The sequence below is a fragment of the Penicillium pulvis genome (assembly GCF_028828015.1).
Source record: "Penicillium pulvis strain IBT 33274 chromosome Unknown contig_1_segment0_segment0, whole genome shotgun sequence".
Lineage (NCBI taxonomy): Eukaryota > Fungi > Ascomycota > Eurotiomycetes > Eurotiales > Aspergillaceae > Penicillium > Penicillium pulvis.
The window spans coordinates 1,695,967-1,719,202 of NW_026643074.1; the positions used below are offsets into that span (position 1 = coordinate 1,695,967).

At 53.0% G+C, this 23,236-nt stretch overlaps 2 protein-coding genes across 2 annotated transcripts; both read right to left on the reverse strand.

The window, feature by feature from the left end:
• Positions 1 to 163: 163 nt before the first annotated feature.
• N7503_003591 (magnesium transporter CorA family protein) lies at positions 164 to 3,124 on the reverse strand (the record flags this gene model as incomplete). Its single annotated transcript, XM_057063138.1, has 4 exons — positions 164 to 234; positions 280 to 482; positions 557 to 2,578; positions 2,661 to 3,124. 4 exons carry the CDS (start codon positions 3,122 to 3,124, stop codon positions 164 to 166), a joined length of 2,760 nt encoding a protein of 919 aa, XP_056924053.1.
• A 944-nt stretch (positions 3,125 to 4,068) lies between these two features.
• On the reverse strand, positions 4,069 to 22,702 carry lah (involucrin repeat protein; the record flags this gene model as incomplete). The annotated part of the gene is made up of 5 exons (XM_057063139.1): positions 4,069 to 5,604; positions 5,696 to 10,089; positions 10,147 to 16,501; positions 16,701 to 21,883; positions 21,937 to 22,702. The coding sequence occupies 5 exons, from the start codon at positions 22,700 to 22,702 to the stop codon at positions 4,069 to 4,071; spliced, it is 18,234 nt and encodes a 6,077-aa protein (XP_056924054.1).
• Positions 22,703 to 23,236: the final 534 nt, after the last annotated feature.

The window sequence follows — 23,236 nt, forward strand, 5'->3', positions numbered from 1 at the left end:
TGTGTGACCCGTATATCGTCACAAACCCAACGCCGCCGCATGCTCTGAGCCACCCTATATTCCGTGTACAGGAGAAGGGAAAAGAAATTTTAAGAATCACATATCCAAGCGAGAATACAACCAAGGTATCTATAATTTTCAGATTTGTGGAGAGCAGCCTCGTCTACACAATCTTGTAGACTCGTTTGGCGATCACAAATGAAAGCAATGCAAAGACGGACAAACCGGCCGTAACTATAACATGTTAGAGATGAATGCAAAGGGACAGGAAAGACTTACTCGACCAGAACCAAGAAAGATTATCGATATCCTGGCCCGGCACCTTGACGTTCATACCCCACATACCACAGATGATATTCATGGGGAGAACAATGGTACCCAATACAGTCAATTTGCCCAAAACATCAGCAGTCTGCTCCGAGCGCTCATTCATTAGGATGTTAATCTGCGCTAGATAGTTGGAATGCGCCCGAGAAAGTATCCTGTAAAATATGTTAGCGACATGTTGAACCCAATACGAAATGCATGATCTAAGGTTCGAGAGCGTCAAACTTACGTTTCATAGTGCGTCAAGTTGCCTGTCATGGTCATGATGTGGTCCTGAATATCACCCAAATACAGGCCAATCTCGGATTTGGGTGCCACTTCCCACTGCTCGTTGCATCGTTTCGCAAACCCTTTAACCACGTCGGCCTTGTTGCTGAGCAGCCGGTAGAGTCCCATCACCTTCTTGCGGCACTCGCCCACCCGTCGAAGCATTTCACCAGGTGCAAACGAGGGAAGCACGTTGTCATTCGATGATCCTTCTTTACTGGATGAGTGCATTTGCATGATCATCTCATCGATCTCGTCGACTTCATCTTCGATGGCTTGAATAAGTGGACCGAAAACATCAGTAATGTCATCGATCAGCGCATAGGAGATCCAGTCAGAACTGAGAATCAAGTAGTCCATGAGCTGCCTAATACGCCTCCGTACATTGGCGGGATGGGGCGTCTGCGAAAAGTGGAAGGAAATTACTCCCTCGCGGAAGACAACCACGTACATATTGACAGGCTCGAGGTAGTCTTCGCTATTGGTGTCCTGTTCAAAGGTGCGGTAGTTCACAAAGTAGTAGCTGCGGAACAGCTCTACCTTTTCCCGCGCCTCTTGCATCATGATATCCTCGGCAGTCAAGGCATGAATACCAAATGCTTTTGCAATGGCTCGCATTTCCGCATCAGTTGGCGAAAGAACATCTAGCCAGAATGTTGGCCGAGGCCCATACCGCTTGGGCTTCACGCCGTTGTTTGAATATGACGGCGAGATGCCTCGGTTGGATTCTGGGTGTCCCTCACTGATGACAGACAAACGCGGCTGATGTCCTTTGGTCTCAGCTGTGGAATTTGGAGTTGCATTATAGCCATCCTTGGTATTGTTTGATACTCCCGGGCCAGTTCCACCATTCGTAGCACGTAGTTCTTCATGCGAAGTAGCTACGCGGGGTCCACTGCCACCAGGATAGAAGGAATGAGCAGCAGTATAATCGTTGGAAGAGGGATTTTCATCATCTCCTTCCTCGGACGAGGAATCCTCCAGTTCTGGGGGGTCGGGGATAAACAGTTCCCGGAAATTACCCCCTGGTTGCACCAGCTCCGAGATAGTCTGTGCGTGAATAGTGCTCGGGAATTCTTCGTTGAAGTAGGTGAACCGATAAGGAGCCTCGTCCTCTTCACGGCGCCATACCTTATATTGGGGCCGCAATCGTCCCTCAATAAGCATTGGCTCGCTGATCTTTTTGACGCGGAGATCCCCACTGCGCTCCTCCTTTTCCTCTCGACTCCATTCTTCCAAGACCGATAAGTCTGGCCATCGTCTGTGTCTGCGTCGTCGTCTTTCACCAGTCTCATCCCGCGGCACATGTAAACTTTCATCTCCGAGTTCTGACCCATCTGGGGGCAAACAAACATCTTCCGGGGGACCTAGATTTGCAACCGTGTGGCGTCGTGAGCCGAATTCCGGATGAGGGGAATATAGAGGGGAACCAGGAGCGGACGAAGGCGCGGAGTGTTGATGTGGCAAGCCGTCTATATTGATCACCGCATCATTCACTCGATTGAAGGCGTCCATGTGATTTTCCATAGACTGCGCAAAATCGAACTCAATACCGGTCATCATAGCATCATCATAGTTCATGTCCGGCCCTAGCTTTGGTGTGCCGGGCATCGAGGGAGGGTTGTTAACATCGAAGTCGCGGTCTTGGTCGGGGAAATAGGATGTGCTCTGGTTCGGCGAGCATTGCGATGATGTTTTTTGACCTGATGTTCTCCGTGGGCGAGAGGAAAGTGGACTGGTGCGCATGTCTGATCCATAGCGAGTCCGACCTGATGTCGCTCCTGGTGTAGCTCGCACCAAAGGCGTGCGGTCTGTGGCTTCGAAGCCGTCACTGTCTTCCTCCTGGTATTGTTGGGACTGTCCTCCTCCAGGGCTGAGTCGAGATCGTAGATCGCCAGACTGCAAAGCACCGGATATTAGAGAGCTGGGACGGAAATTCGAAGTTTGGCGACTGTCGCGACGGGGGCGCATCATAGGTTGGTCTCTTTAGGAGATGAAAGTGGGATTAGCAACGGTTGTATTTATCCAATTGACGATGCTCCAGAAGGAAGGTGGGGGAGAATTACCTGTGATCCAATAATGCCTCGCTCTCCAAGCTGGTATTGCTTAAATTCCTACCCAATTTGAAAAATGACTGACCATCCTTCGAGGTTGGCCGATCGCCTTCCATCAGCTCTCTAGCACCATCAGCTGCCGGTGAGGTTCCAGGCCGGTCATGCGACGTTTCCGGGGCAGATGTGAGGAAGGATTGCTTGCGATTTTTGGGTCTGCGTCTGCGGTTCTTGCGCTTATTGGACTTGGATTTGCCAGCACCGCTATCGGGCGCGGGGGTCTGTAGGCGGGCCCCGGTGGACGTGGCCGAAAGATGGTCTTGGCCCGTGCCGCCCATTGGACCATTCCCGGATCTGCTATCAGTAGGAAGTGGGTAGTCGTTTGGCTGGGGGCACTTCCTTGCACCAGGGGAAGAAGAGCGCGACTGTGGAGATTGAGAAACTCCATGTGCAGGAGTCGGTGTATGAGGCGGATCCATGGCAACAGTGTATGTTGAAGCAGTCCAATAGTCGACCAGATGGTGAGCTTTGGCCGTCTCTGGTCCCGGGAAGGGTTTGTAGTAGAATCCGCCGATTGGACACACCCACCGACTCTATCGGTGTGACCGAATTGCCAATATTGCAAGCCTCAGATTTACATAGACCGGATTGGGAACGTGTTCACAATGCTACAGCTTGTAGACATGTCCAAGATCAAAGATCAGCTGCTGAGGATCGCGAAGCTCGAATAAGAGGTGGAGCTGGAGCTGGCGGCTGGCGATGACGCGTGTGGCGAAATCGTGTGGAACATCAGGGCCTCGACTCGACCAAGTAGAGGAATCCAGGTTTCACAGGGTATAGATAAAGTAAGCAATAAAGGTATATAGACTCCTTGCAGCAGGGAAGTTGCACAAGTCCAGAGTGTTGGAAAGGATTGTGTAACTTCCCATGGTCGGAGGAACCTGATTGCCTGAAACGGAACGATGAGGTCAGCGAAACTTACTCACGTACAGTATCTTTAGTGTAGACTTTAGGAGTCTAATGGATTAAGAGAATGTGAAGCAAAATAATATAGTGTAGACCAGAAATGATTAGAAAGAATTCTATTACAATTGACTTGCCAGAAGTACAAGTTCGTCACTCATCAGACATCAAAGATAGTAAATACATGTCCAGCGGCCGTTAATTTTCCATTCACAAACACATCTCAAGAAAAAGAAATCAAAATCACAAAATCAGAAAATCAAACGATTCAACTCCAGGATACCGAAGTATCAACCCGTGGCCAGCCGCGCGAGGGAATAACCGAGACCAAAAGGCCAGGACGCCGAGGTGGCATAGCACCATGAATTAGATAAGGGAAAACAAGAAAGAGAAAAGGGGGAATAGACAAGATCTAGGTGAGCACATGGCCAATGGAAGTAGCCAATCTGAGTGTGACGCCTCAAAACTGATTACTGCCCATGTCCATTGTGAAGGTGGAAGGTGCCACACTATGAACGGATTTGTTTGCGTCCAGCGACATCCGGTCACCACTCATCATTCGAGAGATCTTTTTGTCTTTGCCAGGGCGGGCGATGAGGACTTGAGCCGGGCAGACGACAACCTCGTCGTCGCCCTCACCAACATCGTTACCCTTCTTGACAACGAGAGGGAAGAGAACAATGCGTACAACAGCTTGCTGCGCCTCCAGCTCATCATTTGAGCTAGTTTCGCCACTGCGCTCATTCATCAATGATGCATTGAAGTAGACCTGGCGGGCCAAATCCCCATTGGTATCATATTCAGGTTGAAGCGGCGGTAGCATGATGAACTCAGCCAGCTGAGTACGCATCTCGAGGGAAAGGTTGACAGCGACACGGAGCACCTTGCGCAGGGATTCTAGCAGCTGCGCTTCCATTTGAGATGGGGGTGGGAGCACACGTGATAAGACTCCGAAGATTTCCAAAGCAACAGCTTCAGTGTCGCTGTCCCGCTGGGCAGCAAATGCTGGTCTCCGGGACAGCAAGGTCAAGGTGGTAGCGCGCCAGCGGTGAACTGCGCGACGAGGACCAACTTCTGCCAATTGCTTCTCCAGAGACTTGAGTTTCTGGCGTTGTTCCCGATCCATACCAAATAGGTATCGGGTGAAGATGTATTCCCATACCATGGTCATCACGACCGACATGAACACATCGCGGCGGCGCACTCGATCGGAGAGCAAGGAATCAGCATCGGAGCCATCAAGGAGGGCATTATCAAAGCGGTCGGCAATTTTTTCGTCATGCAGTTCACTCAGAGCACGGCAGCGACGATGGTCAGAGTGCTTGGAGAAGCGCAGCACCCACTGTTGGACATGGCCACAAAGCTTCTGGCATGCAGCGTCGAAGAATTCCTCATCTCGGAAGACAAGGGCGTTGTCATGGACCGAGGCGGAAATTTGTTGCTGTAACTCCTTGACTTTATCGCGTGCGACTTCAAGATCTTCGCGCAGGCGTCGCAACTCAGCATCTTTCTGTGCTAGAGCGGATTCGATTTCTTGTCGGACACGCTCGTCCACCTGGCTCGACAGGTCGTCATGTTGCGACCGCAGGACATCGAGCTCGCGAGTTGACGATTCGCGCACTTTGCTCACCTCAGCAGCATGGGCAGCGGCGAGGGCAGCATTGGATGCAGTTAGGCCTTCGTTCTCCTGTGTGAGGCGAGTCGTTTCCTTTTGCAACCAGTCCACAGAGCTCTTCAATTGTTCGATCTCGGCTTTGCTGTCTCGCAAGTCGGCGCCACTGGTGTAGAGGGCTTGATCGCTTTTCCGCCGAGCGACGCTGGAATTGCGCAGTCTATCTTCAGCTTCATCTCGAGCAGCGGCGAGTAAACGGTTGTCTGAAATCAATTGGTCGAGACGAGATTCAAGATCTTGTAAGTGTTGGATGCTTCGGCGATGACGGACACTAGGCGGTCGGCTGGGCGACCGCGGGGAACTGGGAGTTTCACCCCATCCTTCCTGTAGAAAAGATTAGTAAACAAACAAACACCAAATAAATTGAAAATCAAAATAGGCAAAGACTAATAACAATCAATAATTCTCAACTTACGTAGACATCCGACATGTTGCGCATAGGACGCTTGCCCTTGTCGGTGACGGGGTCGTAAGAGGAAGAGGAAGGAAGCTGATCGAGATCGAGATTTGAGGGAGGCTGGGCGTCTAGCGCACGACTAGCCGCCCGCAGATCGCTACTCGTACTCCGATTCGTGCGACGCAGTGTGCCCTTGCTACCAGAGGGTCTCAACACCGGCATCCCCTGCTCGGGTGTTTTTAGAATAGGGGACTCGCCGCCGCTGCGACTTCTGCTCAAATCTTCCTGGCTGCGACGAGTTTCATTTTCTGGTGTCGGCCATCGTCCCCGCCCGTGGGAGTTGTCTGTAAACTTCCGCACGGGGGAAATACTTCGTGCTGTAGGAACAGGTCGCTCTGGAGTAACAGGTCGTAAGACATGCTCTGGCTTGATCTCTAGGCGGGGCGTCCCGTGCTGAGCCGTGGTACCTTTGTGTCCGTCCCCTGGTTCTTGCTCCGCAATCGTGCCTAGTGGAGTACGGGGCCGAGAGATTGAATCGTGCTCTCCAAATGGTCCTCCGAATAGAGACCGAGGTGGTGAAGGGGCCATAGCTGGAATGGATTGCTCTTCCAAGTTCCAAGTGCGGGGAGTATGCTGGTGTCTACCGTGGATGACGGAGGTAGTTCGGCGCAATTCACATGCAGATTCATCGGCAACCTCCATTTGGGATGGCAGGAGATGCGGGGGCGAAGATGGCTCTTCCGCGCGAGTAGGCGGAGATGAGCTAAAAAGCATAGGAGATTGTTCTCTTGGTGCAGAGGGCACCGGTGTTGAAGCTGTTTCCTCCAAGAAAAGCTCACGAGACACTGGGGATATTGGCTCCTCTGTAGGTTTCTCTGTAGAAGTAACCTCCGTTGGCGAGAGAGCTTGCTCCAAAGCCAAGCTAGTCTCATTCGTAGTCTCGGGGAGTGCGTCAGCGCTGGTTTTGAGGATCTCTTTGGGTTCGGTGGTCGGGGGTGCTTCCGAGACGGGAATCGCGATATCGCGATTGGCTTGCAAGTCCTCTGTCGTCTCATCCTCAGCACTATCTTTTACCGACGCAGCTGTCTTCTTCAGTCGAAATCCTGCCCGAGGCAATCCAGGGAAAAGGTTTGCAACGCTGGATCCTCCGGGGGTCAAAGACCTGGCGGGAGGCTCAACTTCAATCTCGCGGGAGGCCGAGACATCTGCGAGTGGCTCAAGTGTCGATTCAGTGGCTAGGTCAGCCTGCGCATGGGAGGGCTCCTGTACAGACTCAGCGGGCTCTGCCAGTGTTGCTTGCTCGGACTTCCTTTTATTCTTCTTAGCCTTCTTTTTGGCACTTTTACTCAGGGGTTCATCCGATACTGTCTGTAGCTCCTTGGCTTCCTGCAATGCTGCTGGAATAGCATGCTCATCGTACTCTTCAATGGCGTCAGAGGCTGGAATGGCAGCAACGGGCTCAGGTTCAGGCTCAGCAGTTTGATCATGAGAAGAAGCTGTATTTGTAGATTTGCCTTGCTCCCACTCAATTCTGGGCCACTCGTCATCTTGTGTTGTCTCATCTGGCATCGGAGCTTCAAGCTTGGGCTCTTCCTTGAAAGACAGTTCTTTGTCGGTGGACAATGGGAGCTCCTGATCATCGGTCACATTGGATGGTAGTTCAAAGTCCAAGGCTTGGCCCTTTTTGGCCTTCTTTGCTTTCTTTGAAGCCTTGGAAGCTTTCCGTGAGAGCGAGAGTTCTGGCTCATCGGCCGTTGGCTCAGAGAGGATTGGTGCTGACTCCGTAGAAGTTTCAACTTCTGTCAAGGGCTGGACTTCTTGCTCTCTAGGCGGCGCAGGTTCGGATGTGGGCTGCGTTTCATGAGAAGGAACTTCTTCAATCTCCGCAGAGGGCTCCAGTGGCGGGATTTCTGCATCCTTAGACACTGTAGTAGAGCTTTCCGGCATAACTTGCTCCTCCTGATCCACCGGCAAATCTTCCAACAGAAGACCCTTCTTCTTGGCCTTGCGTAGTTCCTTCTTGGACAATTTCTTTGGATCAAGCACAATGCCTTCAGCCCGTTGAGGCATATCTCTAGGCAAATCTCCGAAAGACTCTTCGGTCACAAGTTTTTCCTCTTGCTCGGAGGCTTGTGCTTGGATCTCAGCTTCCTCCCCGTCGATTTGCTCATCCCTCTCGAAAGCAACCTCCTGAGCGGCATCCTGGGCAGGCTCAACAGAGGCGTGTTGCACATCAGCCTCAGCCGACGAGGCCAAATCAAGTGGACCCGCCAGAGCGACGGTATCCGTCTTCTGAGATTCATCTTCTTGCTGAACCACAGCTTCCTCTGCAGGCTCTCCGTAATCGCGACTTGTGGAAGACTCAATCTGCTCAATCTCCCGCGTGTTGAGCTCAGAGGGTTTATCAGTTAGGAGCTCAAGCTCTGGCTCAGGCACAGTTTCTTTTGGCTCATCTGTACCAGGCGCCTCAGCGCTTAAAGTAGTATCGGGTCTTTCAGCCTCCGAAGCTTGGGCTGCTACCTCGTTGAGATCGGTAGTCAGTTCAGCAGACCCCTGTTTGGATTTTTTCTTGGCCTTCCTTTTTTCCTTCTTCGAGAGCTCAGGTGCGGCCACAACTGTTTCTTCTTCGGCGTTTTGAACCGGCTGGAGAGGTGTCTCTGATGACTTGTCGGCAACATCCTCGGCAGGCTCCGCAACCAATGGTACTGGCTGCTCGCTAGTATTCATGTCGGCAGACTCGGGCTGCAATTGATCATCCGTTGCAGGCTGCACATCTTCTTCCAGTTGAGGCGTTTCTTCGGTAGGCTCTGGGACGTGCTCAGCAGTCGAAACTTCATTAATAGGAAGTGGTTCAACTTCTTTTTCGGCTTCACTAGCGGCGGCGGCGGCGGCGGCAGCAGCGGCAGCGGCAGCGGCAGCCTTCTCTGCCATCTTCTTTTTCCTCTGCTTTTTGCTCAAGCCCTTGAACTCATCAACAGATTCTTCCGCGACGGGGTCCACAGCAGCTGTCTCTTCTAGCGTTTCCGGACTTGGAGCCGGAGCTTCTTTTGATTGCTCTACTGCGGTCTCCTGGGATGGGACCTCAGTGAACGCCTCAACAGATTTAACTTCATCGCTTGCACCTGGCGGCTGTTCCTCTTCAGCGGCCTTCGGGGCAGGATCATTGGTCTCCTCAACCGTTTCAGAAGGTAGGATTGCGGGTTCCTTAGCATTAACAGCATCTTCTGCCTCTGGCGTATTCTGCGCATCCGGATGTTTATCGGGGAGTTCGATACCTGTGGTAGAAGGCTCAAAATCCTCACCTTGAGCATTTTCTTGGGTTTGGGCTTCGGCTTCCTCGACATCCTCAATCTCCTTGGGAGAATCAACGGTTTCGACTGGCTGGGGCTCAGGTACATCGCCAGTGTGCTGGTCCTGATCAACTGGAACGTGTTCAATAGCTGGGGCGGACTCCAGTTCGGGGATCTCCTCGGTCTTATTTTGCTCCAGGGCAAAAGGCACAGTCTCTGACTGTTCTTTGTCCTCAGCAGCTGACGCTTCTGGCTCGGCGGAAGGCTCTGCTTCAATGCTTTCTTCCTCTTGTTGCATCTTCTTGTTTTTCTTGTTCTTTTTCTTTTGCTTCTTGGACGTCTCCGGCTCCTCAACTGCAGCCGGCTCAGGGACAATGGAAGCAGCAGTGTCCCTAGTGGTCTCAGCAGGCGTCTCTTCGGGCACCTCTAGTGCAGACTCTTGGTTGGCGGTCATCTCTTGATCTTCCATAGATGGCTCCTCCAAAACAACAGCTTCAACATTTTCTTCTCCATATTCCTCCTCCTTTAATACATTTTCCAAGTCTTTCTCGAACGTTTCATCTACCTTCTCTTCCACAACTTCTTCAACACCAACCTCCTTCTCCTCTGAAGCCGGTGCTTCCTCTGCCGCTAAGGCAACGGGGGCAGTCTCTTCATTTCCTTTCTCATCACCATCATCTGCTTCGCCAAAATCCTTCGAACGCTCAAGCACGGGTTGGGGAGGGTAATCAGAAAGATTATCTAACTGCGGCTGCTCTACCTGCGAAGATACGATGTCATCAGTCGAAGTCAAACTTTGTGCCGGTACGTCGGGCGTTCCAATGTCGTGGGACTGATGTTCTTTACCGTCATCTTCCGCAGGCGAGGGAGCCGTCACGGATGTATTGGGTCCCGTGGTATCTTTTTCGGCATCTTGCGCGATGGTTGTAGCGTCGGTGGGATCGGATTCAGCGGGGCCCTCATCAGTACTGAGGTTTTTTGACTTGCGCTTCTTCTTCTTTTCCGCCCTCTTGGCTTTGCGGCGCTCCTCGGCAGTCATTTCGGTGTCGGGCTCTGCCTCGGTGGTAGGTTCGGAAGGCCCCTCTGGCTCCTTCGGGGCATCTGCTTCCGCTGATGGCTCGGCTATGATCGTGGTCAGCTGTTGCTCATACAGGTGAGCTGGCTCCGTTGCTTCCTTACTGATAGTCTCCTCCACACTCGTAGTTGTCTCGGGCTCAATGAGTTGATCGTCCAGGGGGTATTCGTTCTTCTCCACCTCTGGCTGGACATAGGCGGCTTCTTTTTCAGCAGCGTCTGTACCAATGACCTCGGCGATCTTGCTGTCCTCTAGCGCGGCAGTCTGATCATCTTGAGCTTGAAGAGCCTCAGATTCTGGTTCCTGGGGCGTCTCTGTCGGCGTAGAAGGCTCTTCTGCAGTCAAATCCAAAGATTTGGCCATTTTCTTCCTCTCCTTCTCCTTCTGCTTCTTGCGCTTCTTCTTCTCTTTGGGCGACAAATTGGCAAATTCAGGGTCCTCCTCTTCGACCTCTGCAGTGGTAGTCATGGCCTCAGACTGTTCATCGAGTTGGACAGCGGCTGATGCATCCTCGACCTCTTTGGGAGCTTCCGATGTACTAGGCTCTTGGATGCCAGCTTCGGGGGCCTGTTCGCTGGCTAGGACAGCTTCAACTGGCTCAACTTCTTCCCTTGGAGCTTCCTCAATCGTAGTGTCGGGCTCGGTCATCTCTTTCTCTGACGTCGTTTGAGCAGGTTCTTCTGTCAGCACACGCTCTTCGGGTGTGTCCTCACTCGGAATGACCTCCTTGGAGGGCTCTTGTTCTGATTGAGTATCGGCTTGGGTCACATCATTGCTGTCTTCAAAAGCGACGGACTTGCGTTTGTTCTTCTTCTTTTTTGACTTCTTGGAGGCAGGCTCAGACTCGGTTGGTTCAGCTTCGGCGCTTGGCTGTTCGACTGCGAGAACTTCTGTTTGGTCCTCTTGTGGCTTGGACTCTTCAGTGCTCTCTGGCTCTTCTGTTAAAACAGCCACATTGTTGTCGCGAGTAGGTACGATATCTTTGACGGCCGCAGCTTCATCGGCAGCAGGTCCTTCGGCAGTAGCTTCAACAGAAGCAGCTTCGACGGCAACAGCTTCTTCAACGGCAGCAGGCTCGGCGGCAACAGTTTCATCAGCAGCTGGCTCATCTGCAACTGGCTCTTCCTTAGAAGGCTCCTGGGAGTCGGCCTGAGATTCTTGCTCGGTAGGAGTAGACTGTCCCTTCTTCTTCTTTTTCTTGTTCTTCTTCTTCGAGCCTGAAGCGATCAATTCAGTGTCCTCGGCCTGCTCGACAGGTGCACTGTCGATAACTGGGGCAGCGGGTTCCTTGGGAGGAGCTTCAGATGGTGGCTCCTCACCTGTAGTTGTTTCTTCCGCAAGCTGATTGGAACTAGGCTTGTCATCAGTGGATTCCTCGGAAGGGGGTAGATCCTCTGTAGACACAACATCCTTTGAGTCCTCTGTCGCTTCAATGGCAGCGGCAGTCTCGGCAGTCTCGGCATTCACGACTTCAGAAGGCAATTCTTCAGATACATCTCCAGTATCTGCGGCTTGCTCAATCCCAGTCTCAGAGGCCCGACCAATAGCATCATCTGCCGATACCTCTACAGGCACTTCCTTGTCAAGGACGGATGCATCTTGGCTTTCCTCGAAGTCAGGCTTCTCGTTAGCCTTAAGCTCGGGCTCTGTCTCGGCTGGGACAGCTTCTGCAACCACAGGCTCAACAACAGCTGGAGTCTCGTCAACGGCAAAAGAAGGGATCTCAGCAGGGACTGCATTTTCAGCCTCTGCGGTCGGTTCTTCAACCTTTTCGGTGGCTATTTGCTCAGGAGAGGGCTCAGTCTCACCAGCAGACTGGGTCTCAAGCTGCTTGGACTTCCGCTTGTTTTTCTTCTTCTCCTTTCTCTTCTCAGCGGCTGACATTGGCTGTTCGGATTCAACTGCAGGTGCTTCAGGCTCTTCACGTGGAGTCTTAGCCTCATGAGAGTCAGTCAGAGTCTCCTCCGCAGGAAGCATGATTGATTCATCTTCCTTGGGTTGTTGAGTCTCTTCGGGTTCGGCTTGAATTTCCTCCTCTTGGGCTAGGTCAGTAACGGGAGGGACCTCTTCGGAGACGGGAGCTTCAGCCATGGGCTCAGCATGAGTATCTTGGCTAGGCTCCAAAGCGTCAACATCAGTGGTAGGCAGTGCAGCTTCCTCGTTCGCAGGCGCCTCAGCATCAGCATCCTTGCTTGATTCGACAGCTTCGCTCTCTACCGAAATTTGGACATCCTTACTGGAATCTGCGGGGATTTCGGTCGTAGGCTCAGATGTGGCCTCCGGAGCTGGGGCTTCTGTCGAAGCAGCTCCAGTCTCATTGCTTGGCTCAGCGGCAAGAGTCTCGGGCTCGGGGCCGGACTCAGCTGCAGGTGTCTCGGGGGCGGAGCTCATACTCTGCTGCTGCAATTTCCGTTGCCTTTCTTTCCATTTTCTCTTTTGGGATTTTGACAGACCCGCCGGAGGCTCTTCGGATAATTGCTCAACTTCTGGGTTATCTTGGGGCACTTCAGATACCTCCTTAACGGACTCGGCTTCAGTGGGCTGAGCAGGAGCAGGAGTTTCCACAGCGGTGTCCAGGATAGGTTCAGGTGCAGCTTCTGGCTCCTTGGTCTCCTCGATTTCTGCCTGGGGAGCTTCAGGGACAGGAGTCTCTGCAACAGTGTCCATAGGAGGCTCGGGCTGGGGCTCTTGGACAGGCTCGGGTTCAGGTTCAGCTTGCAGCTCTTTAGTCTCCTCAACCTCTGCCGGGCTGACTTCAATGGCTGGAGGCTCCTTTAATTCGTCGACTGGCGCAGCCTCGGGTTCAGCTTGCAACTCCCTGGCCTCCTCGTTCTCTGTCTGGCCGACTTCAATGGCTGGAATCTCCTTTACTTCGTCGACAGGTGCAGCCTCAGCTTCCGGGACCAGCTCGGCTGTTTCTGTCACCTGGGACTCAACAGGCTCATTGGTTTGAGGTTCGGTAGAGGGAACTTCGGTCGGGATCTGCTCATCCGTGGTAGAAGAAACGCTCTCCTGCTTTGCCTTCTTCTTAGCGGCCTTCTTGGCAGCCTTCTTCTGTGCTGCAGTCAAGGGGACTTCAGGCTCCGCCTCAACAATGGCAGCGGGCTGGTCCTGTGTTTCCTGAGCTTCCTTGACGGGCTCATTGAAAGTTGTCGGTTCTTCATTAACGGCTTGATCCAATGGAGTAGGCTCAGGCTCTTGAGTCATTACTTCCTGCTCGGGAACCAAGGCTGGAACATCTGCAGCAGGTTCTTCGGAGACTAGGGGTGTCACTTGGGTCTCGACGGACTCATCGATCTGAGGTTCAGCTGGCTGACTCTCGGTGGAGGGACCCTCAGCCGGGGTCTGCTCATCCGAGATAGAAGAAACGCTCTCCTGCTTTGCCTTCTTCTTAGCGGCCTTCTTGGCAGCCTTCTTCTGTGCTGCAGTCAAGGGGACTTCAGGCTCCGCCTCAACAATGGCAGCGGGCTGGTCCTGTGTTTCCTGAGCTTCCTTGACGGGCTCATTGAAAGTTGTCGGTTCTTCATCGACCTGGGACGTTGGAGTAGGCTCGGATTCTTGAGTTGCGACATCCTGCTCGGAAGCCAGGGGTGCCACTTCTGTAACAGCTTCCTCGGTTGTTAAAAGGGGCACGTCTTTAGCAGCTTCTAGAGTCTCAGGTGCCTCAACATCACCAGACTCTAGCAATTCACCAGGGGCAACAGAAGCTGATTCCTCAGGGCTGATATCTTTAGTGAGCTGCTCAGATTCAGAAGAGGGTTGAGGCTCAGGGGGAGCGTCTGCCTCGTCAAAGACCACAGATTTGCGGTTCTTCTTCTTGTTCTTCTTGCTCTTCTTTGACTGTGTCTCTGAACTCTCCTCTGGTTTAATTTCTTCAGGCTCGGCAGGGGCTGGAGTGGCTGCGTCTGCAACAGCTTCAGTCGAAGGCTCAATCTCAACGCTCTTCCCTTCCTCATTCAGAGTAGTCTGCTCCTCAACTGCTTCGTGGAAAGCATCCGAGTCTGTCTCAGCTGTCTCTTCTGGGGTGGCGACAACACCAGGAGTAGCTCCAGGCAATGAAATATCCTTGGTTTGCTCTGCGGCCTCAGCTTCCTGCAACTCTGGTGTGGGTGCTTCGATGGCCGTGAATGAGTCAGTCGACATGCTCATATCTTGAGCAATTTGTTCCTCTGTGTTTTCTTGTGCGCCTGCGGGCTCTACCATCTCCCAAGAATCTTGGAACTCGGATGATTCTTGCTCGGATTGCACAGGGGCATCAGCAACGCTTGAATTTTGGGTAGTATCTTTCTCTGTAGATCCTTCCACGGCTGGGACCTCGCTAGTCTCAAGAATATCCTCGGTTTGAGTGGTGAGCTCTCGGTCTTCCTGCTGAGGTTGACTTTCCAAGGAAGTAGGCACTGTCTCTTGTGGCTGCTCTTCCGCAACATCTCGGGGAGCATCCTCTTCGACAGTAGTAGAAGAAACGCTCTTGTTCTTTTTGTTCTTCTTCTTGTTCTTTCGAGCCTCCTTCTTAGATAGGCCTGCAGACTCTTCGGGCTGGTCATCGGTAACGGCATCGGTCACAGCAGCTTCAGGCTCGGGCTGTGCCTCGGACTCGGGAGCAATAGCGGGCTCCAAAGACTCAGAATCAACCGGTATAGAAGAAATTGAATCAGGCTCGGCAGTGGGTGGACGCTGTTCATCGGTGGATGTCAAGGCTTCGGTCGACTCAAGAGGTGCGGTTTCCACCTCGAGTTCTCTTGGCGCTTCCACTGGTACAGCTTCAGGCTGGGGCTCGGAAAGACCTTCGCTCTCAGCAACAACTGTTGGTTCGGGCTCAAGGGAGCGTGATTCGCCTTCTGTGGCATCCAGCGCGGGAATCTGTTCTTCGCTGGTCGCGGCAGGCTCGGACGGCAAGTCAGCGCTTTCCTCGGCCTGCTTCTTCTTTGCCTTTTTCTTCTTCTTCTTTTGAGACTTTGTCTCCTTTGTCTCGTCGACGACCGGCTCCTCCTCTGGCTGTGATGGCTCAATGGGCTGATCAGATGACTCGAAAACCAAGTCCCTGTTTGCTTCAGATTCAGCTGGTGGCTCGAGCTCAAGTTGGGTGGGTGGCTTTTCTTCAATTGCTGTGCCAGGCTCGCCTAGCTCTTCATCCACAGGCTTGTCATTGGAGGATGCCTGGGCAGCAACAGCAGCGTCGACCACATCAGAAAATCCCGAAATTCTGGTTCCAGAAGCAACGGATGATTCAAAGTCTGTTTCGGGCAAAGACTTCGCAGTCACTGTATTGTCAGCAACATCGGCAGTATGATGATCGTCCGGCTGGGCGACAGGCTCAGAAACTTCTTTATCGGTGCATTCAACACACATGCTATCATCCTTGGCAGCAGCAATAACAGCAGCATCGACAAGTCCGGCGAACCCAGGACCAGTGGTGTCAGGCAGGGACTTTTCTAAAGAAGAACTTTCCTCTGAGGGCTGGGTAATGGCGTCTTGCGGAACTTCAAGTTCAAGCTCTCGCTCTTTATCAGCACCAGCATGTTCGGGGTGGTCTCTGACAGTAACCACAGACCCTTCGGGGGAAGGCAGATTCTCAATGTTTGATGAGGAAGGATCTGGGTAAGCTGTAGGGTCTCGGAGGAGATCGGATGGAGAATAAAATTCAGGCTTCCGCTTCTCTTTTTTCGCCGATTCTGAAGCTTCACCGAAGTTCTGTGCTGTTGGTGTCACTTGTTGCGAACCAAGAACATCGTAGTCTACTTCACGTTCATTGGCTTGCTCAGTGGAGATTTTCAGACCAGTCGGTCTTCGGCTCTCAATCAAGGGACTCGGATCGAGAGGCTCCCAGCTTCTGACAGCATCTTCGTCATTAAGTTCCCTGAGATTCTCGATAGACGGAGCTCGTGAAGAAGCCTTGCTAGATGGAAGTGAGGGTAGCTTTTCATCAACCTCTGGCTCCACCTTGGCTGCTCCATGTCGTTCCACTAGGAACAGAGGGCGCATTTCCCCAGACATCTCCACGGACTTGGGACGGCGATGGCGGGATTGGGTTGGAGAGCCGGTCGAGCTAGGCGGCGTTGTGGTCTCCGATGGCACTGAGCGAGGCAGACCAGGGGACATCGGAGGTCGACGGAAATGCAAAGGCACTGCAGTTGGCGACTCTGTCGATCGGCTGAGGGACATCCGTCGTGGTTGATCCTGGTTTCGGGACATCTCCGGAGAAGACGGTCTACTCTGGGACTTCGGGGCGAGGTCATGGGCTTTTTCTGCTGCACGGGGGGAAGTCGAACGGCTTCGTGGTCGCTGTCGGAAGAGCTCTTCTCCCAATGCTAAACCAGCAGCTGCAATAGCTGCACCCTCTGCCGTCTCCTCAAGCCCCGAAGCACCGTGTTCATCGCGCTCAGCCGCGGGTAGCATTTCGGGGCGATCCCCTAAAAAAGACTTGTCGCTGTCGTCATTATATTCCGATCGTTTCCCGTCCTGCACATGGAGTAATACCAAAAGAATGCTTAGTATAATTTCTTTTTTTGTTTTGGGGTTTCATGTGTTTTTGTGCAATTGGATAAATCAGAGTGACTGCAACCATCCAGGAAACGCAACTATATGGCACATAACAGTGTACAAAAAACGGGCGACATGATCAATAAGTTAACAAAGAAAGAAATTCAAAATATTATACCTTCTCAGATTCCCGACGTCTCCCCGAGTCGACAATGTCACCATAACGTTGTCGACGCTGCTCTTCCTTCTCTTGCCTCTTCGATCTGTACTCCTCCAGATTTGCGTCATCCTTCACACTTACCTTGTCCGAGTCATAACCTTCCAACTTGTCTCCACTGGAGCTGTGTCTAGAGCTTGATGAGCGCTTCTTGCGTCGACGTTTTTCATCATCAACTCCAGCTTCAGAGACAGCATCCCGAGACACGCGCTTGTCAAGCGATGAAGATCGAGAAGATGAACGTCGCTCTTCTGGTGCCGAGACCCGAGAACCAAAAAGACTGCGCAAGATGCCACCAGACTTTTCTTTGTCGTCCTTGCTCCGACGCTTATCCCGGTCTTCGACTAGACTGTCCCGAGAGGAGTGGCGACTATGCGTGCGGCGTTCGGACTTCCCATCATCCTCGCCTGTAGACCGGGTAGAACGTACTGATCGCGCATCATCATCGTCATCACCATGCTTGGAACGGTGGGAACGCCTACGGCGCTCAGACTTGCCATCATCATCCTCAACAGTGTATGTGGATGCCGCATCATCGTTGTCGTCGCGGGAAGAGCGGTGACGCCGTCTACGACGCTCGGACTTGTCATCATCGTCCACAGTGAATGTGGATGCAGCATCGTCATCGTCACGAGAAGAGTGGTGACGGCGTCTGCGGCGCTCAGATTTTCCATCATCGTCTTCAACGGTGAATGTGGATGCCGCATCGTCAATGTCGTCTCGGGAGGAGCGGTGACGGCGTCTACGACGCTCAGACTTGTCATCATCATCATCATCCACAGTGACGACAGATTCAGCACCAACTGAATATGTGTCACTGTCGCGCTTAGAGCGACGCTTGCGATGCTTTTTCTTCTCTTCATCATCAATGGCTTCGGCACCTTCGAGGACGGCCGGCGCAATATCACGAGACAAATCGAATTCATCGCCACTAGGGCGAGATTTTCTGGATTTCTCAATTTCTCTCCCAACAGGAGCAGAGACAACGGATCGAGAGTCATCACGAGACTGCACAGGTTCGCGAGGCTCAGCGGGAGTGTCAAACCCACCAGGCATGGAGAAAACATCATGCTCAGCGTAGCTGGGCGGTGAGGCCTTCCTATCCAACTCTTCCATGACCCGTTGGGCAATTGAGCCCCTCTCGCGAGTTTCGGATGATGGAATTTGGTCCTTTGTGATGTACTCAGGCTCGGAGTAGAAAGGTTTGTCCTCAATCACATGCTGGAGAGGTTGAATATCCTTGGACTGATCAAGCTCATGGCTCTCAACTTCTCCTTCGACAAAGCCATGTGGCTTTTCCTTCTCGTCGTTCCACTTCGAGCGAGGAGAAAACATTCCCTCATCCTCAGACCCAGGAGGAGAGGTACGTGTGTGATACTTGGGGTCGTTGAGGACGACAGAAGGATCGAATCCGGCTGCTTCGGTTCCAGCGGCGATGATAGCAGCAAACTCAATATCATCACCGAAATCATTTTTACTAACAGGCTTCTTCTCATCTCCAGAGGTAGTCAAAGGGAACTCCTTTGCTTGGTCGTCAAGGGGGGAAATGTCATAATCAGTTGGATCGTGTTCAGAGGAGGAAGGCACTTCATATTCGTGGGTCTTGTCGTGGCCCCAGGAGACTCGGGAGCCAGTAGTGAATCGTTGAGGGTATTTGACGTCTGGCTCAGGTGCATGTTCTGGCTCGACCTCGGACTCGACCTCGGGCTGATGTTCAGGTTCAGGCTTTGCCTCGGTTTCTGCCTGACGCTCGTGTTCGTACACAGGTTCGACAGAAGTTTCAGCAGGAGCAATTGGAGAATTGACACCACATGCAGATCCGTTGATACTTTGTTCGGGAGTAGGCTTGGTGTAGATTAGCGCCGGCACCCTGAACGGAAGAGCATAGCCTTCATAAGGCTCCCGTGCGAACGGGTGTGGGACATCCTCAGTATCCTTGAATACATCAGGCTGCTCTCGTTCACGCTCGCTAGCAGGTACTACTTCGACAATCTTGGGCGGATCTTCAGAGTCGCGACTGTGCTTCTCTTGATCAGCGCTACCATGAAGGTCAGGGGCGTAGAAGTCTGCATAGCTTTCATAGACGGGGGAGGATCGGGGGCTGCGACGAGGCAAATTCTTCTTTTCTTCCTCTTCATACAGCACAGGTGCCACCGGCTCTTCGATGGGCGTAGCCATATCAGGCTTTGAAACAATAGATGATTCCATTCGGCTTTCTTCTCGCTCCTTGCGGCGCTTCTCTCGTCGCTTGCTGTAACGGTCTGAGCTGGCTTCTGAGGCTTCTGGATAATCGGTCTTGCGAGATGACATGAGAGTACTGGCAGCAGCACCACTCAAGGCACCAATGGCGGCGGCCTCAGCCCAAGAAGATGAATCTTTTTCTGGTCGTGAATCGCGGCGGCGATCATCATCTTCTTGTTTTCTGTGGAGGCGATCCTCTTCCTCCTGTTGTCTGCGGAGGCGATCCTCTTCCTCCTGTTGTCTGCGACGGCGATCTTCATCCTCCTGCTGTCTGCGATGGCGATCTTCATCCTCCTGTTGTCTGCGACGGCGATCCTCGGCATCTTGCTCTCTGCGGCGACGATCCTCATCTTCTTGTTCTCTGCGGCGCCGCTCTTGACGCTCAAACTCCCGTCGATCTTCGTCTCGCTTAGCATCCTCTGCTTCACGATCGATCAACTGCACAGCCGGATAGACATTCTCAGTATTTGATTGTGCATACTTTTCGCGAAGACGTTGCTGTTCCTCTTGCTTTTCAGTCAGATCGAAAGACACAGAGGCTGCTTCTCTAGCGGTAGATCGACGTTTTGGGCCAGGGATAGAACTCTCTTGGATAGGGAAAATGGGGGTAGAGTCACTACGGCGGTGCTTCCGACGATCAGATTGACGGTCTTCGGCCACAAATGCCGGGTCTCGGGGGCCTTGGAAGTGCTGGTCAAATACAGGATCGCTGGCAAAAACAAGAGACGCCTCAGGGGCACTGTATGCAGGGATTGAGGCTGGTAAACTTCCTTGAGTAGTGTAGACAGCTTGGGAAACAGGTGTGACGGGTTGAGGCTGCTGAAGTGGAATAGCACCAGGGCGGACTAGAGGTGGCTCGCCTGACATAACGGAGGGAGATATCCTGGTAGCGTCAAATCGGGTCGGATCGGAGGTAGCGGTGGGATAAACTTGCTGGAGGCTTCCAGAGCTGTTTGAGACTCGGCTGTCACGGTCGCGAGCGATAGAAGCTAGAGCCGCACCTCCGAGAGCACCAGCACCTGCTGCCAGGGCAGCATTACCAAGAGAAGATTTCTTTTCCTTCTTGCTCTTCTTCTTCTTGTTGAAACCGAAGAAGCCCCAGCCACTACGGTTCGAGTCGGATCCGGAATCGGCGCTGCTACCACCAAATGCGAGTGCAGAGGCAACACTCTCAGATGATTGATCGTCCGATTCGGCATCAATCCATTCCGATTCTTCATTGGCTGAAGACGTATAATCGGAACGGCGGGATCGAATATCTCTGGCAGTGAGTATCTGGCCAGTGGTACGGCCACGTCCAGGGGACGAAGCAGCAAGAGCAGTGGCTGTTGCGCCTAGACCCAGGAGCGCCGCATTCACATCTTCCTTCTTTTTCCCCTTCTTTTCTTTCTTGGACTTGAGCTTCTTTGCGAAGCCAGTACCAAAGGCCAAATCAGCATCAAGCGACGACGATGACGAGCTGTTGAAAGAGAAGAAGCCCTTCCGCTTGCTTCGACTTTTTTGCTTCTTGCGATTCTCCGAGGAAGAAGTAAAGAATGAGGTAAATCCACTACGGGACTTGGAAGGTCGAGAGACATCAAGGAAAGATGAGCTGGAAGAAGACTCTTTGCGTCGTTGAACTCGAGAAGGAGAGCGGCTGCGGGATCGCTGGTTTGATTTCGCAACAGCCAGCGCAGCTCCGCCAATGGCAGCTCCCAGCGCTGCCTCCTTCACGAATGAATGATGACCAGACGGCGACGAGGATCTGGACCGTGATCGTGTTCGATGAGAGTGTCTTGACTCAGGGTAATGCTCTCTCGGGGAGCTAGGCCGGCGGATCACACCACGGGAAGTGTAACTCCTGCGGTCAGAGATTGAGGTGGTCTCAGCGTCATAAGACGAAACACGGTCATCTGCGCCTCGACTAGGGCGAACACTGTAGGAGTCTTTGAATTCTTTGCCAGCAAAGAGACCCAGTGCTGGAAGCCAGGAAGTAGACTTGTTTGACCTGTGTGACTTCTTGCGTCGACGGCTTTCATCTTCCGAAGATTGGTATCGACTAAGCTTGCTTACTCGAGAAGCGCCACTACTGCTGTAACGATCCGAAGAGTGCCGGCGCCCATGATAATGGTGCTTGCGAGGAGCATCAAGACAGCTTGATCCCGGTTCAAAGCAGTACTTGCAAACACCAATGTACTCGGTGTAGTCTTCGAACCTGCCGACACCTTCGGGGTCCCGCCAAAAGTCCGCGAACTTCGAAAGAGGACCTTGAGGGCGGTGTCGCATAGCAAGGGCACCGGTTCCATGAGGATAAAAGCCAGGGTTTTGCATGGGGTACCCTTCGGGGCCAGGGCCTCCTGGCATGACCGCATTGCTGGGGCCAGAGCCATAAGGGGGCAGACCAGCTGAGGGAGGTTGCTCATAATTTTGGAAGGTATACTGGGATGCATTTTCGGGGCTAGAAGAATGATGTTGGTGACCAAGCATGTATCCTGCAGCCGCGCCTGCAGCTGCGGCGCCGACACCAGCACCGATGCCATGGGATTGAGGAGGCTTGCTGGCACTTGGGACGCTGTTCAATGGGGCAGCCGGCTGCGGGTACGAGTTAGAGTGATGGACGGTTGTCGTTTCATTGTAGGATTCGCTGTGGTGTGAGGACATGGCACTGCTCAGTCCATAAGCAGCTGCTCCAGCAGCTGCAACAGCAGGGACAGCGCTTGACGAGGAGATCTTGCTAGGCTTTGATGGTCTCGTAGGCTTAGATTGAATCTTGCCAGGCTTGGGAGGCTTGGAAGATGTGAGGTTGGCTGGTCCCTCGGGAACTTGAAAGCTATCGTCGAAATAATCCGCCGCAGCCCCAAGCTCACCAAGACTACTGGGCTCAGGAGGGGGTTGGCTGATGGCGAGGCCGTCATCAGATGCGCCTGGCTATTGGGGATGATTGCCGGCTTATGAGGTCGAACTCCCGGCTGCTCACCAACAGACTGTCCTTGATCGCCGTAATAGTCCGCAGCAGCGCCAGCAGGGTTGTTGGGGGGATAATAGGCTCCCGCCGACGTGACCGGAAACTGGCCGGGAAACTGCTGCTGGACATGCGGATCGAATGGGGCTGGTGGTGAGACGACATGAGGAGGTGAGGCCGCATGATGAGGTGAGCCAGATGATGGTTCGTGGGGGAATTGTCCAGGGAATTGCGAAAATCCTGGAGCGCCCATGTCGATAGGAAACTGCGCAGCCGGCGCACTAGATGGCATAGATGTAGAGATGGGTGGAACATAGGGTTCCACAGGTTGTGTGCGCTGGCGCTCACGACGGTTGCGCTCGTCATCCACATCATATACCCCATCAACAACACTGCGACGGCTCTTCCCTTTATCGCGCTCTCGACTTTCCGATCGGTCGCGGGTGCGGCGGCGAGAGCTCTTGCTTTCCCGATCGCTATCTCTGCGTTTCGGTGTCCGTTCAATTATCATAGGGCTCGGACTGCCAATGGGTTCTGGCTCGGCGGTCATGTAGGTCGATGCGACAGAATCGCCAGCGACACTGGAGGGACCGCGTCTGCTGTCCGAGGCCGACGGGGGGTAAGGCGATTCATCCTCCAAGGCGCGGTCACGGTCGTCACCCCGTGATGATTTGCGGCTATGTGAGGATTTGGTAGAATCGGCTCTGCGTCGGCTTTTAGAGCTGGAGCTGGTCGTGCTTCGGGTATCGGACCGGCCCCCGCCCATGAGGGCTTTGAACATGGTGGGCAAAAATTCACAGGAATGCCCAAACGGCACAGGCCACCATGTGGGAGATTAGGAATGTGTAATATGGGGGAGTCGGAATGTAGGGGAAAGTGAAAAGTCGGGGAAATGGCGTTGTTATGGTTTGTTTGGGTAGTAAACAACGGAGCTGAACCGTGGATCGTCGAGCGGAGACTGGGCGAACCCACGGTCGGTTGCGCCAAACGATCGGGGATCTAGCTCCCCAGATTTACCCTTCACCACACGGGACTCTAGATTGATATCTGGGATTTAGAATTGGGGCAATCCATGCAGCAACATTCAATGTAACAGATCAAAAGAGAGACAAATGTGAGGAATCGAGTCGGTGGCATAGGATGAAGTGTCTCTGCACTAAGTGGAGCGAATCAAAATCGCGGTGAAGCTTCGTGCACGTGCCACAGACGGGGCTGGGAGTTTCGTCATGACAACTGGTGGGACTGACTGGACGATTTGTAGCTACTTGTCGAGTTCTATGATCCTCTACATATGACCTATTTAGAATATGTTGGT